Genomic DNA, 16,162 nt, shown 5'->3' on the forward strand with positions numbered 1-16,162 from the left:
GAGTGAGGTGATTTATTTCAACGAGTGTGTCATGGCACAAAACAGACATTCATTATTGATTGGTGAGTTGTAAGCTGAGACTCAGCTAGGGTTGATTATGTCTGGCCATCAGTGAAACGTCAGATTATCGGATGCATTAGCTGTAAGGATCAAATTGGAACTGAGAGTGATGCAGGATTGTAGAAAACACTGTCTGAAGTGATAAAACTGATTGATCAGACGAGCAATGTTTAAAGAAATTCACTCCCAAATACTGTTCTGCCACAGGCTAATGTTATTGTGTGGAATCATTATCATGTTTTGTGCTGAAACAAGTAATTGCCAGTCATCCAAGTGACAAATCTCTTTAAACACCCTGGCTGACCTGAGCTAATTTTGAATTTTTAGATAATACCCTAAAGCAACATAAAACATCACAACAGCTTTTAAAAAAAGGAAGCTCTCATAACAGACAAAGCTGTGATCTGTTGGCATTTTATGAGCTGTAAAAGTCTTCAGATGGATTCTAATTGAAAGGCCAGTTTGTCATTGACTTCAAATAGTTCACACGCTGTCATTTTTGGACAGATCGTTATTAACACCTAAGCATTTTAGCTAAAAATATCGACTTTGGTATAAAACCACAGTTTTACTCTCCTATCTAGTTCTAAAAATTACCTTGTGTTAAGTAAGAATTTATTTTTTGGCCTATACATGAATCCCCTTTGGTCAGGTGTTTGGAAGACTGAGTTTATTTGGGTATTCGATTTGAAAAAAAACACTCTGTTGGTTTGGTAAAATATGCTAGGAACAGAGCTGCTGAAAGCCTGCCTTTTCAGTGCTTGAGGAATTATGTAATTATATTGGAATGGTGCATGTTACAAGGGAAAAACACTATGCATACTACAGGGCTCCTCCACTCGTGTTTATGGAGGATGTGTAATACAGTCTGAAACATGTCGGGTGGAATTTTCCCAAAACGTTTTTAAGTGTCACAACGGCGAGAAAAAGGCAGTCCTCCACGCTGATAATTTCAGCGATTTCAGCACTGCAATTTTCTAGCACTGTCAATTTTTTGAGAGCTTTGCACCAGTGCAGAGGGGGCTGGAACCCAAATACACCAGCGAAGCGGGCTTCAGTGCATTCAGGCGCCCCCGATCGATCCCTAATATGATTCTTACTCCCCCCAACTGACATAGCCCCCACCGTTGTGCATAACATTCCACCCTTTTGGCACTGCTCCTGCACACTTAAGATGCCCTGCCAGGGTGACAAGTGGGCACTGCCCAGCCATGCTCCCGACCACTGGGGGCTTCACAGTCCTCCGATACCATGGCGTGGCCATAGCACCTGGTCCCTGCAATAGTGATTCTAGCCAGTGAGGGGTGAAGCAGCCGTGCTGGACCTGCTAATCATATGCAGATTCAGGCAGTCTAATGTTAATGAGCTTCACGCCTCTCCTGGGTGTGAAGCCTTTCTCGCCGGTAAAACAGGGCCAGTGAGAATCGATGCAAATTGGATTTTTTGGCCTCTCACGCTAAATTCCTGGCTTACCACACTGATCTTCAGGCACAGCGAGCTAGTAAGTTTGCATCTGTAGTGTTTTGTCCTATTGCATATGATCCAGGAGCAATACAGGATCAAATTTTCCTAACTTCTGTTAAATTAACAACAACATTATGGTTTCAGAAGATTGCTTGCTGTTTTCTGAAATACTCAGCATTTCATTTTTAAACTTAAAAAAAATTGTGAAATATACTTGTTTTACACAAATGTTGCACCCAAGGCATAAAATGCAAAGTAAACAGTAGATGTTGACATGAACGCAAATTCAGCTGGACCTAAAAAAAACATCTTGGAGCTTGGTGAACAACTCAGCTAACAGTGTATCTCCTCAACCAGTGAAGTTAAAGGATTAATAAATAAGTAGAAGAAAGGTGAATTAGAATGGGTAAATTAAATGTCAAATTAGGTACAGAAAGAGAGAGAAAGAAAGATTGGACAAAACAAAATGGGAAGAAAATAGACCAAAGGTAAGAATTTTAAAATTACTTTTTTAAAAAATCTCCAATAACAATTGCAACCTGAAGGAATACTTTTAATAATCACTTTCTGGGCCAGAGAAGTTGATTGGCAATCATTAACAATTATCACGTGTTAAAAGGATACTATCAGATGCTGGACTTTCCTAAGCGAATTGTGAGCTTTTATTGCAAATGTAGCAACTTCATGAAAATCACAGGCAGGTTAAAGTTGAGATGTTGCTTTCACAACACTCAATGTCAGCTGTGGCTCAGTCAATGGGTATTCTCCCCTCTAGCCAGAAGGTTGTGGGTTCAAGTCCCATTCCAGGACTTGAGCGCAAAAATCAAGGCTGCCGCTCCGGTGCTAAAGTGAGGGAGTGTTGCACTGTTAAAAGTGCCGTTTTTCAAATGAGACTTTAAACCCAGGTTGCACCTGCCTTCTCAGGTGGACATAAAAGATCCCATGGCATTCAAAGAAGAATCATCCCTCATGCCCAAGCCAATGTCTACCCCTCAATCAATATCATACAAGCAGATTACCTAATCATTACTAGATTGCTGTTTGTGGGAGCTTGCTGCCTGCAAAATGGCAGCCCCTTTTCCTGTATTGCCCGAGTGCCTGCACACTTCAGACAAAGATTCTTGTCCATAAAGGGCTTTGAGATAGCTGCTGGTGGTGAAAGGTACTATATAAATGCAAGTCTTTTTTCCCCTAATGACAGAGCACTGCTGACAACATTTGTGACAGTGCTCAATTAATGAGGCATCTCTTCGTTACAAATTGCTGACTTCACATTAATAATTGTGAACATTCTTCCCGCTACACTTTTTTTTCCTGCAATTTTGGCTCATGGTTATCTTAGTTGATTAAAAAGTGCTGGATTACTTAGGATCAGGGATTGAAAAAGAATGCAGGCAGACAGCAACAGTTGATACTGAACAGAAGGAAAAACATGGTGACCAGGGTTGATGCCACCAATCAGCAAACTAGGTTGTCACCTCGAGTTACAACATTTGGGGGAATGACAAAAAAAATTGAATGAAATATTCATGAAACTATATATGTAAACAGGCAAGTTTCACAAGGGGAATGAAAGGTCTGAATCTGTCAATATACATCCATACATACAGGTGTACAAATAGATTTATGTATTTACATTGTCGCCATTCCCAAAATTTCATGTTACATTCCTCCTTCTGTTTATGCGACAATTTTACAAGTTTGTACATCTACGTGATTATTCCAAAACTGGTAAATAATATCAAAGAATGTAATTTAATCAGACCCACTCTGTTATAATGATTATTGATTGTGTAAATTATGCATACAATCATCTAGTAACTGCTGCAGGAAGACAGTATTGCATCATGTGATCCATATTACATGTTACTACGTGCATTTCTTCCATTACATGTCCTGTGAAAAGTGTACAACATTGAGAATGTACAATCAGGATCATAATCTCACTTTTCTTGTAAAATAAATGTAATTATAAATGCAGAATTTTATTCATACTAATGCATAGTATTAATTTTCAAAAATTAACTGTGGGAGTAGTGGGAGCAAGTGGGGGAGTTGAAGGTTCACCCAGAGACCTAATATTTGTGCACCAGCCCCATTGGTAATGCATAATCAGTATGGAGTGAGAAGTGGCAGGAGCTGAGCAATCCAAGCTAAGTGTTTAACATGCCATTTGTTTAAATATTAAAAGCAGTGAATCCTTTATAAATAAATAGACTTGAGATTTAAAGAAAAGGGAGGGCTGAACTCTGAGCAATTGGGGAATTGCAAAGTGTTGTCACAGCACAAGAAGGGAAGGCAGGTTAATTTACAGATTAATATTTAATTTAAGCCACCTGTAACTTAAATTGTGCAATCTGCTTTAAAAATTAAATAACTTTTTAAATACATAAATCTTAATTAAATAAATAAAGCAAAGTTATAAAAGGATGGCAGTACAGTTGGTGTGGTGCAACTGCAGCATGTAGGATTCTGCATAGAGTATTGTGATGGCAGGAAACCACATTTGAAGTGTGTCTGCATTTCAGAAAACTTTGATTCAGTGTTGTTGAACTGGATTCTGAAGTGCAGATATTGCAGGACATCAGAAAGGGAGAGTTATATGAACACTTTTATCCAGGAGACAGTCAGACTCTTTCGGCTACCAGGTCTAATTAGTGGTCAGAGACTGTGGATCAGGCAGAAGGTTACTCAGGGGCAGTGCTGGAGAAGCCCAGCCCAGCCTTTGTCTTTATTCAGCAGAAATTAGGCTCCAGTTGCCTGTGTGAACAAAGGAAAAGCCTGCAGAGCAGATAAGTGAAGCACTCCTGTGGCGCAGTAAGCCAATTAAGTGGGGAAAGTGAAAATTAGTGTGGTAGTGGGGAAAGCATAATCGGGGATGGATACTGTTCTCTGCAGTTGGAACTGGGAACTCCAAAGGTTGTGTTGCCTGCCTGGTGCTAGGGTTAAGGGCACCTCCTCATGCTGAAGAACTTGGGGCAGGGTGGTCCACATGGGACCCAATGACACAGGGAGAGCAAAGAATGTTTTGCTGAGGGTGTTTGAGAAGTAAGGTCCAAAATAAGTGTCTCCCACACATTCTCTGAACCTCGTATTCAACTCTCTGTCACCTTTAATCTTTTGCCAATTTGCACATGAGTTTAAAGTAGCGAGAAATACAAATATTTCTACAAATGTGCAAACAGAAAGAATTACAAAAGTAAGCATGAGCTCTTCGAGACTGAGACAGGAGGAATAATGACAGGAAATAAGTAAGTGGCAGAGACATTAAATTTTGGGTTGGATTTTCAGAGTTGGGACAACTCCTAGAACTTTTAAAATTGACTTCTGGACTCGGATGTGGAAATCCAACACCCGTTTCCTTCAGATCCGAGTTAAAAAGCTTTAATATGTAGAAAAATAAGCTGTGAGCAGGACATAAAGGGTAGAATTTTACTGCTTTAGTTTTATTTCACCAAACATTGCAACCATTTTTGGGTCATGAACCTGAATAGCCCTGTCACATATTAAGCTGATCTTTCTCTTCACCCTACCTGTGACTGCAACACTATATTTTGCACCCTTTCCTTTCCTTCTCCCCTATGTACTCTGTGAATGGTATGTTTTGTCCATGTAGCTCACAAGAAACAATACTTTTCGCTGTATCCCAACACAATAAATCAATTCATCATTGGAGTAAGGATCCTTCTCTTTGCTGACGCAAACCAATTTAAAGCCCACTTCCACACTTTTTGATCAGTTGAAGTGACAAGAATGACATGGCAGTTTTGTCAGGGCAAGGATTTATGCTTAAATAGACTACAGCATATTTCAGAGCAGCTCACTGGTGCTTGAGATTTTCAGGCTGTGGCATCTATTGGAATAGTGAAGCTGGTCTCTGGATCTTCCTATTAACTGGAGATGAGGGAGCTGAGAGGCTGCAGTGAAAAAAGTTCTCTGAACTGCAGGAGGAAGAGGACAGATTATTGGATCAAGCTGACATGGATGGAAGTGGCTGAGGAAGGCGAGCAGCAGCAGTGTGGCCTGCCTCTAACCTTGGGGGCCCGCCTCTAACCTTGGGACCATGTGTTAAAATGATCCAGAACTTCAGGAAGGCTTGGTATTTGAGTTACTTGACATTGTCAGGCATCAAGCTCTACACTCTGACTTGCACACCTTATCTTGCACAGCACACCTCACTCATTCCTCTTTCTGCAGGCACCCAACTGAGCAGCCAATACTCAACTCTCTCTCTTTGCCGCCGCCCCCCCCCCCCCCCCCACACCCACCCACCCTCCCTCCCTCCCTCCAACCATTTTGCACTCTCAGCCTTGTTTCACGGCCATTACACACAAATGACCAGAGTTAGAAAGGTTCGCAAGAAGGGGCATGACTTCAGGATGAGTTTGCCATTTAGGATTGAGGTGAGGAGCAATTTTTTCACTGAGGAAGTTGTGAGTCTTCGGAATTTGTTATTCAGTACTGGGATGGAAACATTTTTGGATCCCAAGGGAGTGAAAAAATATAGGCTAGGGCAGAAAAGTGGAATTGAGATTGAAGATCACTCTAATCTTATTGAATGGCAGAGCAGCCTCGAGGACTGTGTTCGACTCTCAATCTTTTGCCAATTTGCACGAGTTTAAACTAGTGAGAAATACAAAAATTTCTACAAATGTGCAAACAGAAAGAGTTGTAAAAGCAAGCATGGGCTCTTAGAGGCTAGGACAGGAGAAATAATATTATTTCTTATGTTCTTGCAATTACATAAAGCAGCAATGGAGACCGAAGGTGGGCAATTCTAGTTAATGTGGCTTCAAGCCTGCATTTTGATTGCGTTCAGACACTGCTCTTAAATAAATGCCAATAGTCAAGGTGTATTGAGGTTGGGCAGTTTCATAAGCCAGAGGAATTCACTGACCCACTGCAACCCCACCATAGCAAACCCACTTTTGGACCACATACCAGTGAGGCAAGCAGCCTCATATTCAGGTCTTCAAACAAGCAAGCTGCCTACGAAGGTATGACAGACATCAACAGCTTGCCTAACTTATTGAAATGAGGCCGATACTCCAATTATGCAACCTCATTGGTTAGGGCATATACGCCTGCAAAGTGCCAATTCGTGGCCCAGAAAAAGGTGCCCAGATGAATTTCTCTCCTAAATGTGTAATTCCCTCAAAATATGAGGCAGTTGGGAATACAAGTCTATTTAATTACTTCAAGGCCTGATGGGAAACCAGCTGCAAAACTAATTGTAATGTGGCATGTGAACTGATCTTTACTTATTTGATTTCAAAAAAGCAGGTTGTCTTACCTATTGAGATTGATTTTTAACATTGTATTATGCACTCCCAATGATTTACTCAGGCCAAAGTATCTTACAGAGAAATCGAAAGTTATTGAACCTTGTGTCACTGTTTCTAAATCTGTCAGATTTTAAGCATAATACTCAAGCCAAATTATTGTGCAGTGTGCAACCACTGCATTTTGAAGTTTAACCTCTGAAATTTTTCATGTGGTATGAGAAGCGATACACATTTTCTAAATGAGAAGTGATTACTGAGTCATTGAATGTACCAAGTTAAAGGGTTTTAAATGGAATTGTAAATGAATATTTTTAGCAGTCACATTATTTGCATTTACTTTCTGAACCAATGTTGCATAATCATTTTACTAAATTTCTGTTATGTTCACCTGCAGGTGCTGTTGACGTATGGAGTACAGTTCTTGCACGGGAACCAGTTCATCATTATCAGCATTGCCAGGAGATACAGGCTATAGCAGTGGCACCAGACAGCACTGCAATAGCAACTTGCTCAGGCTATCAAGTCAGATTAGAATCAAGTGATGAGAAAGGATATTGGCGGAGAGCATACCAGTTTGAACTCCAGAAAACGGTGGGTTTGTGTCTCCATTATGTCTATATAGTTCATTTACTAGCCATTGCTACCTTTTACCAACCTGTTCTTTATCACAGACTCGTCAAATTCATGTGTCTTCAATATCTCTTTGAATGCCTTAACATATTTCATAGGTTGAGCGATCCAAAGCAAAAACAAAGGTTAACCAATTAAATGTATTTAGAAGAAAAATATAAATAAAGTACTAATACTTACATTTATAAAATACTTTATGCTTGGAGATCTTGATCTTCAATTAATTACTTTGGGAATGTAGTGACTATAGTTATTTTAGCCCATCACAGATCATGTACACGTTACTCCACCATGGACAATTTATTGCAATTGAGTCAGTTTTCTAAAAGAGGAATTCATTTAGCAGTGAATCTTCAAAAAGGTACCACTGTAAAATATCTCCCCATCCCTAAAATATAGTCATGCAAAACTCCAGAATATTGATCTAGATTTACCACTTTGGGTTGTTACATTCCATGTTTCCAGCAACAATGGAATCATTGTGGTTATTTCGACTTTTCCTTAAATCTTCGATCACGCTCTCAAACAAATATTTAGGGTTTAGTTGACACAACATTAACTGCTCTTGCCAGGAGTTCAAAATACCAGAGGGGGAATCCAATCTTGCTATATCCAGGTTAATGTGGGGTTCTGTTGCTAAAGCAAAGCTAGAGATTTGTTTAAGGATGTTATGTCAACACTTTGTGGTCTGTTAAGGTACTGTGTGGATATTATGGTTCTGGTCTTTTGCTGCTCCAGTACCTCCTGTTGCTGGAGAATATATACATCCCCAGTGACTGCCTCTTTCTGTTCAACCAAAACACGGGAATTCATTTTAGTCGGTGAGAATTTAACGATTGTGCATGGTGACGTGCAAATAGTATTAATGGTTGCATTATAATTTGTGGCACAGTTGTGTTATTTTAATAGCAATGGAAAGTGTGCATTCAAAGTAAGTGATGATCTTTGTATTTCTCACTGGTAATTGGAGAATTTGGTGTAGGGAGTTTGAATTTAAGTGAATGGGGTATAGGAGGTGACTTAGGAATTTTAGGTTCGGAGAGATTTTGCTGGATAGAGTGGGAATGTTTGAGGGCTAAAGTTTGTGGGTTGTTTCACCAGCTATAGTAAACCAAAGAGAAGTACAAGTGGGGTTTGGGAGTAGTTGGCAATGTGAAGAGAGCAGTAGTTGAATAAGTGTTGGATTAGGGTGAGTAGTTAATGGAGGGAGAAGACTGATGTTGTTAAGAAAGTTGGTTGCGGATGTGAAAGAAAATTAAGTTTTAATCGTTGGTTTTTGGGCTGGATGAGTTTCCTCAGGGGTCACAATTAGAACCATTGTGTTTTTTGAGCTATATTAATTAACTTGACTTGGATGTGTGGGGCTCAATTGCAAAATTTGTAGATGACACAAAACTTGAAAGAATTGTGAACTGAGGAAGATAGTGATAGACATTAACAACACGTGGACAGGCTGTTGCAATGGCAGGTATGTAGAGTGAGGAGAGGCAATATAAATTAGAAGGGAGTAGATAAGACATACAGCACAAAAAGACACCATTCAGTTGAACCATTCCAGCCTGCATTTTTGCTCTATTTTAGATTTTTCTTGATATTCCTCTATTCTCTTCTCTCACATATGCTTGTCTAGCTTCTACTTAAATGCATCTGAACTATATTTACTTCAACCACTCCCTGTGATTGTGAGTTCCACATTCCCACCACTCTTTGGGTAAAAACTTTTCTTCTGAATTCCACATTGGATTCCTTGGTCACTGTCTTCTATCAATGGCGTCTAGTTATGCTACAACCTAACTTGGAAACATTATTTTTCTAAATTAAGGATAACATTTTTAAAGTGTGTACGGCAAAGTAACATGGCCAAATTGTTGAATGTGGCAAGGCCAGTTGAGGAATGGTTAATAAAGGCTTATGAGATAAAGGCAAAATACTGTGGATGCTAGAATCTGAAACAAAAACAGAAAATGCTGGAGAAACTCAGCAGGCCTGATGGTGTCTGTGGAGAGAGAATAGAGCCAATGTTTCGAATCAGGATGATCCTTCATCTGAGCTGAAGGCAAAGAAAATCAGGCATGTGAGGTCCTTTATAAATAGAAGCATAAAAATAAATAAAGTAAAATAAAGTTTACTTATTAGTCAGAAGTAGGCTTACATTAACATCACAATGAAGGTACTGTGAAAATCCCGTAGTCGCCACACTCTGGCACCTGTTTGGGTACACTGAGGGAGAATTTAACGTGGCCAATCCATCTCACCAGCATGTCTTTTGGATTGTGAGAGGAAACTGAAGCATGCAAAGAGAACCCACGCTGACACGGGGAGAACGTACAGACTCCACACAAACAGTGACCCAAGCCAGGTCCCTGGTGCTATGAGGTAGTAGTGCTAACCACTGTGCCACCGTGCCACTGTATAAAAAGAAGCAAGTTATGGTGAACCATTTATGAGAATCGTTTCAGAGATGAGGGACTTCAGTTATGTGGATACATTGGAGAAGCTAGAGCTGCTGTCCACAGAGAAAAATTTGAGAGGAGATTTGGTAAACCATGAAGAGATGGGGAGGGTCTTTCCCACTGGCAGAAGGGTTCAGAATCAGAGGACACTGATTTAAGGTAAAAGAGAAAAGAAGCAGATACAACATGAAGAAAAGTATTTTTTTGCATGGTGAATAATTAGGGTTTACAATGCTGTGTCTGAGAGTTCGGTGCAGGCAGTTTAAATTGTGGCTTACAAAAGAGAATTGGATAATTAGCTAAAGTGGAAAAAAAATTGCAGGGATATGGGGAAAAGATTGGGGAATAGGGCTAGCCAGGTTTGTCTTGCAGCGAACCAGCATGGGCAAGATGGACTGAATAGCCTTCTCCTGTGCTGTAACTAATCATTCATTCTATGATTCTATAAGAAAAGTATTTATTTATGTTGGATTTTTAAAACGCCATTGAAAAAGTGTTTCTGATTCTCCACTGAAGAAAGACATTGGTTATTGACAGGAATGGCATATTGAATGAGATTACAGAGAGATCAGTACAGAGCAACAGATGCTGACTGGATTACATGATTTCAGTTGGGGGTTGGAAGAGTGGGTACAAACTGGAATAAATAATTACGTTTAAAGGGAACAGAATGATGTTTGGCAATGAGTGGCAATAAATAATTTTGGGAAAATTTAGGAGGAATCAAGAGAGAAGCCAGTAGCAATAAACTTGGGCATAATAAATAACTTCGGAAATCGGTAAGAACACTTATTATGATGGCTACAAAGGCCACAGAGGATCATCGATAGATAAGCCATTATGCCTCTTTTCGGGAAACATGAACCCTATGACACTAGCTGGGAAGACTGGGCCCAATACACTAAGTATATGCATTACTCCTTCCGTGCTAACAACATTGAAAGAGAGGAAAAGCAAAAGGTGATATTGTTGACAGCACACTAACTTTCAGCATGATAAAAAGCCCAGCCTAACTGGATGCCTTGACTCAAAAACGTTTAATGAACTGGGGGACCTGGTAAAAAATCACTACAACCCAAGGCCTTTTGTAATCTTCCAGAGATACTGCTTTAACATGACTGGGAAAACTCCTGGGACACTGTCAGTGAGTTCTTGGCTAGGTTAGCTGAATATTGCGAATTTAGACAGCCTCTTAATGAAAGGTTTCAAGACAGATTGGTATGTGGCATAAATGACCTTACCACCCAAAAGAAGCTGTTGGAAGAACCCGATTTTGGATCTTAAAAAGGCCTTATCACTTGAAACCTCAAACTAACAGGCGCAGGAACTACAAAGTGTCATCAGGCAACAATGTCCTCCAATTAAGGAGAGGGATCTCATGTAATCAGTCCTCAATTGAGAATGCTTGCATAAATCAGGTGTTAAAGGGCCCCTGTCAAGATAGGAACCCTAATGTCACCACCTGTCAATCAAGGAAAAGCAATGATGACCCCAAGAGTATTAGGATCATATTCCAGAAAGGTGCAGTTGCCAGACAATAGATTATTGTAAGCACTGCCAAAGGACACAGCTGAAGTGAAATTTCAGGAATAGGCAAAATCTGCCTAGGGAAAAAGCTGAGGCCAGTACCTGTCTGTACCATGTAGGTATACCTTCCGCCAGAGACACTACAACTGAATCATTTAATCATAGCAAAAGTTGCCTTAACAATGGTAGAAGCATTCGTGAATGGCCATCCCTTGAAGATGGAGATGGATACAAGAGCTATGGACATGAGAGTTATTGGAGAACAAACGTATCAACATCTCCAATATGGCATCCAAAATCTTGAGTTTGGAAGATATGAAGGCCTTCCCCAAGGGGGGGCCTTTACAAATAAAGGGCAACACCAGTAACTTACCGGCAGCAATCAGCTCGCCTCCTACTTATTGTTGTATGAGGTCATGGACTAAGCCTTATGGGGAGAGATTGACTCCAGCAGATCTAACTGAACTGGTGAGAGATCTTCCAGCTGGGCGTGAAGGGACTTTATGAAGTTATTAGTAGATACCCTGGAATTCTCCAAGAAGGCTTAGAGAATAAAAGGAGCCTTTTCACCCGTTGTCAAATGGACTGACAGAATGAGTGGCTCAAACATTCAAAAACGACATGAACAAACAACCAGCAGCGTCCGTGGAGTCCAAATTGGCATACTTTCTCTTCAATTACAGGACCACACCATGCACAACAACAGATGTTGCCCCAGTGGACCTGCTAATGGGATGATGGCTTTGTATCAGATTACAAAGTTTGCTATTTTCAAACTTGGTGGGGAGGGTGGTTCCAACAAGTAAACCAAAAAAAAACTGATTCTGCAAGGACAGAAAGGACTTTCTCAGTGGGTGATCTGGTTCATGTGAGAAACTTTGGGGATGCTCCATGTTAGATCCCTGGGATCATTATGGAGAAAAAAGCACTAGTATCATATAAGATCAAAGTCCAGGGAAAACCTTGAACATAAGAACATAAGAAATAGGAGCAGGAGTAGGCCATCTAGCCCTTCGAGCCTGCCCCGCCATTCAATAAGATCATGGCTGATCTGTCGTGGCTCAGTCAAGCACTTGGACTGCCTCAGACCCAGGGAGTGCATTCTGAGCAGACTCCACTAATGCTCATGGAGGTAGCCACTGCTCCCACTGAAAACTGATTCCACAATAGCCCCTCTGGATAGTGAAGGTCCCAACTTAGAGATGGAGACTGAGGCTCCAAGCTGAAGCAGAACCTGAGTAGGAACCTGCTTCATTAACCCATTGGCACTCCCTTCGGAAACAAAGGCCCCCTGTTCGTTTATGCTGCCTGACCCAGCCCCACCTTTGACAGACCTCAGACCAATTGCTAAGTGATGCAAAGGGAATGCTAAGGCAGCCTCAGACCTAAGGGGGAAGGGATGTAGTGAGGGCCACAAAGGTCACAGGGGATCACCATGGACTTTGTGGAGTAGAAGAGCTCCCTATTGAGCACACAGAGGCTTGCCCAATAGGAAGCATTAAGCGGGGTCTTTTAAACCTGTTACTTCACCCAGACCATTGTTGTGGGCCTTGAGGTGTTGAAGTAGCTGTGAGCTGCAGAGGGGCCTCTTTCTTGGTTCACAACAGAAGGTGCCTGGTGACGAGAAACTGGTGTTTGGCTGAACTACTCCAAAGTTAAACTCCAATGGAGAATGAGTTGATATTGGCTGGGGCTTCCAGCAGAAATTAGGAGTGGCAGACAATACCAACCCAATGTTGGTAAGCAGCCGAGAACAGATTGAAGGGATACATGAGGTAGAGATCCAGGGGCTTGCGTGACCTGGCTTACAATTATTGCAGAAGCATCATTTTGGTGACAGTTTGTTCTCAAGGAGAGAGGGAACACAATGCACAACAGGAGACCTAACTGTTGAAGCATCTAACTTGTACGTAAATTTAAATATTCTAAATTGCTGTCATAAAGGGTGCATTTTTTTTCTGATGGGGTTGGGTTATACATTGTTTAAAATCATTCAAATGTATGCAAGAGCTGGAAGAAATCAGTTTTCCTTGCTATCAAGTATGAGAAGCAAAAGAAACAACTGGTGGCCAGGAAGTTCCCCTTTTTACATCTAATCTGCTTATATTTTAGAAAGGATTAATAACTTAATGGATTCACCATCGAAAAGCTTTTGTTCAATCTGGAAATGACCTGACTGTAAGATCAAAATACACGTAATTGAGGAATAACCCTGCAGTCCCCAGTTCCCAGCTTCATGCTGCGCCACAAAATGGGACAAACTTGAGCTCTATAAAGGGTTAATTTTCAAGATAATACAAATCAAAAGCTACTAAAGACATTAATGTTTTGGAATTTTTGTTTGATTTGAAACAGTTAACTTATTATGGATCAAGCTTTGTGCTGCTTATTTCTTGCTGTGTCTTTTTGCTTCTGTGTAACTTTAATTACAAAATTATTTGTTAGCCTAAATGTTAAGTGCTGAGTATTATTTACTATCTTTCAGTGTAGACAGATGAACATGGTGGGTATTCCATAATCTACATAATGACTACTGCATTTTGCTGTAATTAGGGTTAATTGATTTCCTACATTACAACAATGCTGATACTTTAAGAGTACGTTGTTAACTGTGAAGTGCTTTGGGACAGGATGTAGATGGCACAGTGTAAATGCCAAGCTTTCCTTTATTTCATGACACATTATCTAATTTATAGCTTGTCTAAGATTGCAAGTTTTGGTTCATAGATTGCATGTTTTAGTTCATAGGTAAACAGCCTGTTATTGGGTTGCTATTTTGCTTTAAAGCACTGAGTACAAATATTGAGAAAATCTGAACACTTTAGCAGGGATTGTGCAGCAAAAGCATCTTAAAAGTTGTTGATTTACCTTTTTAAAGTTGGCGCAACCAGCAGACTGGTAAAATCAAGGTGCAGATACTTTCCTTTTGACTTTTACCCTTTTAATTATACGTTGAGGAAAAGCGACGCAAGCCATCCTCTGAACAATGAGTGAAATGTTTATTAATGTGGGCCTTGAGGTGTACACACTGAAGTTTTTAAAGAGAACAAAACTCCAGTGGTGAAGTATTTCATTTAATTATAGAATCAGTCGCACATCCCTCTAATTACCGTGAATTTCACAGGTGTTAGTTATTCCTCGAATCATTTAACCATGGTCACTCATTTAAACCTGCTGGGTTGCCATGACATCATTTTCTTGCCGAGAATTATATTGGTTTCATTACCTAATGAGAATATAACGCTGGATCTGTGCCAGACTGAGTCTTTAGTAGCATCATTCACTCATTTATAAACAACTGTGTTTAGGTAAGACAAATAACAAATATTCACTGCATTTGAAACAACCTAAAGTTCTGCTGTGTTACTTTTTGTTTATCAGCCATAACCAAGATTATCTCAAAGTCGTGGAAATTCATAGATAATCAATAGTCCCTAAATGACACTACAGATTGGTACTGTACATTTTGAATATGTTGCATCCTGCCCCAGTCCTCTGTTGCAGTTCTCCCATCCTTTGCTCTGTTTCTGCTGGCAAGATTCACTGGCACTGAATAGCTGATCTGCCATCAAAACTCCCCTATGTACTTGTTCATGACTGCAGCTGCTGCCGGACCAGTCATAAGCCCAAATGAGCAGGCCAAAGTCAATATAGTTCTATTCAATACAGGCTGCACTTGGTGGCATTGGAAGCTGTTTGAACAGGCAGGCTTGATATTGATTTTTAAGTCGACAGCTCTACAGTGCTGAGTTTAATGGAGACTGCCAATAGGATAGCTGGAGGTAACCGTATGCATCCTTTCATGTTTACCACTGTAGCTGGCGGATGTCATTCGGGCTTGAGTAGTAGTTTTAGGCCAGTTTTCTTGGGTCTGTTGAGGTTGATGTGTGTGGATGTTTTGAGCTGGCTGATAAGCTGCTCCAGTGCCAGCTGATCTCACTGGCGGGAGCAGAACAGAGGTGAGTGGAGTAGAAATAAAGCCACCTCCTGCCAGTCTCATTATTCCATTATTCTTGCAGATAATTAACATGAATAATTGAGGTTACATTATGTGAAAAGCGAGGGTTTAATTCACTTCCTAAAAATTGAAACTACCATCTATGTCAAATGCATTTAATACTTCAATTTTTTTTCCTTCTCTATTAAAACATGTAATCCATAAAACTATTGAAGACTATATTTATCCCGTTATTTTATAGGTTAGCTACCTCCAGCTTGTTCCAGGTGTTGCTGTAAGTACAGATGAAAATCAATCACTAGTAGCGGCAGCTGAAGATACTGTTTACTTACTCAACCCTGATACAGAGCCAAAGGTACTTCACTCCATCTATGGAAATACAGTGACCTGCCTGGATGTATCTATTAATCAAGTCGCCTGTGGCATCAAAAGCTTTGGTTGGATAATGAGCCATGGCAATAAGGTATTTTTTTCCCCTAATTCTATCATGGATAGTAATATTAAAAAAAGTGGCAGTAACTATTTACTATGTTTAAAAATATGTTGAAAGTATTAGTAGCATAGAATATTATATTTAATTTAATTGGATTTCACTTTATGCTTGTATTTGGTGCTTTATTTACGTTCCAAATCGTGTCTTGGATCATCTTAAGTTTTCTGTTGGATTTATCTGGCGATATCATGTAGTATCTGCATTTGTAATTGGGTGCTTTTTACTTTTTTGCAATCCTATTCAACTTAGATTATTGTTTATTGGTATGAAAGAAGCAGCTTCAGGATTGATC

General features: G+C 40.1%; 1 protein-coding gene across 1 annotated transcript in view; it reads left to right on the forward strand.

Annotated features, from left to right (window-relative positions):
• fbxw8 (F-box and WD repeat domain containing 8) overlaps positions 1-16,162 on the forward strand; it is a 157,310-nt gene that overhangs the window by 82,759 nt on the left and 58,389 nt on the right. Inside the window, exons 6-7 of the mRNA XM_080208411.1 lie at positions 7,204-7,400; positions 15,619-15,840. Of these exons, the coding sequence (XP_080064537.1) occupies positions 7,204-7,400; positions 15,619-15,840 (419 nt within the window). The remainder of the gene's footprint in view (positions 1-7,203; positions 7,401-15,618; positions 15,841-16,162) is intronic.

The sequence above is a fragment of the Carcharhinus amblyrhynchos genome, chromosome 20 (genome assembly GCF_965287045.1).
Source record: "Carcharhinus amblyrhynchos chromosome 20, sCarAmb.v2.hapA, whole genome shotgun sequence".
Taxonomy (NCBI): Eukaryota; Metazoa; Chordata; class Chondrichthyes; order Carcharhiniformes; family Carcharhinidae; genus Carcharhinus; species Carcharhinus amblyrhynchos.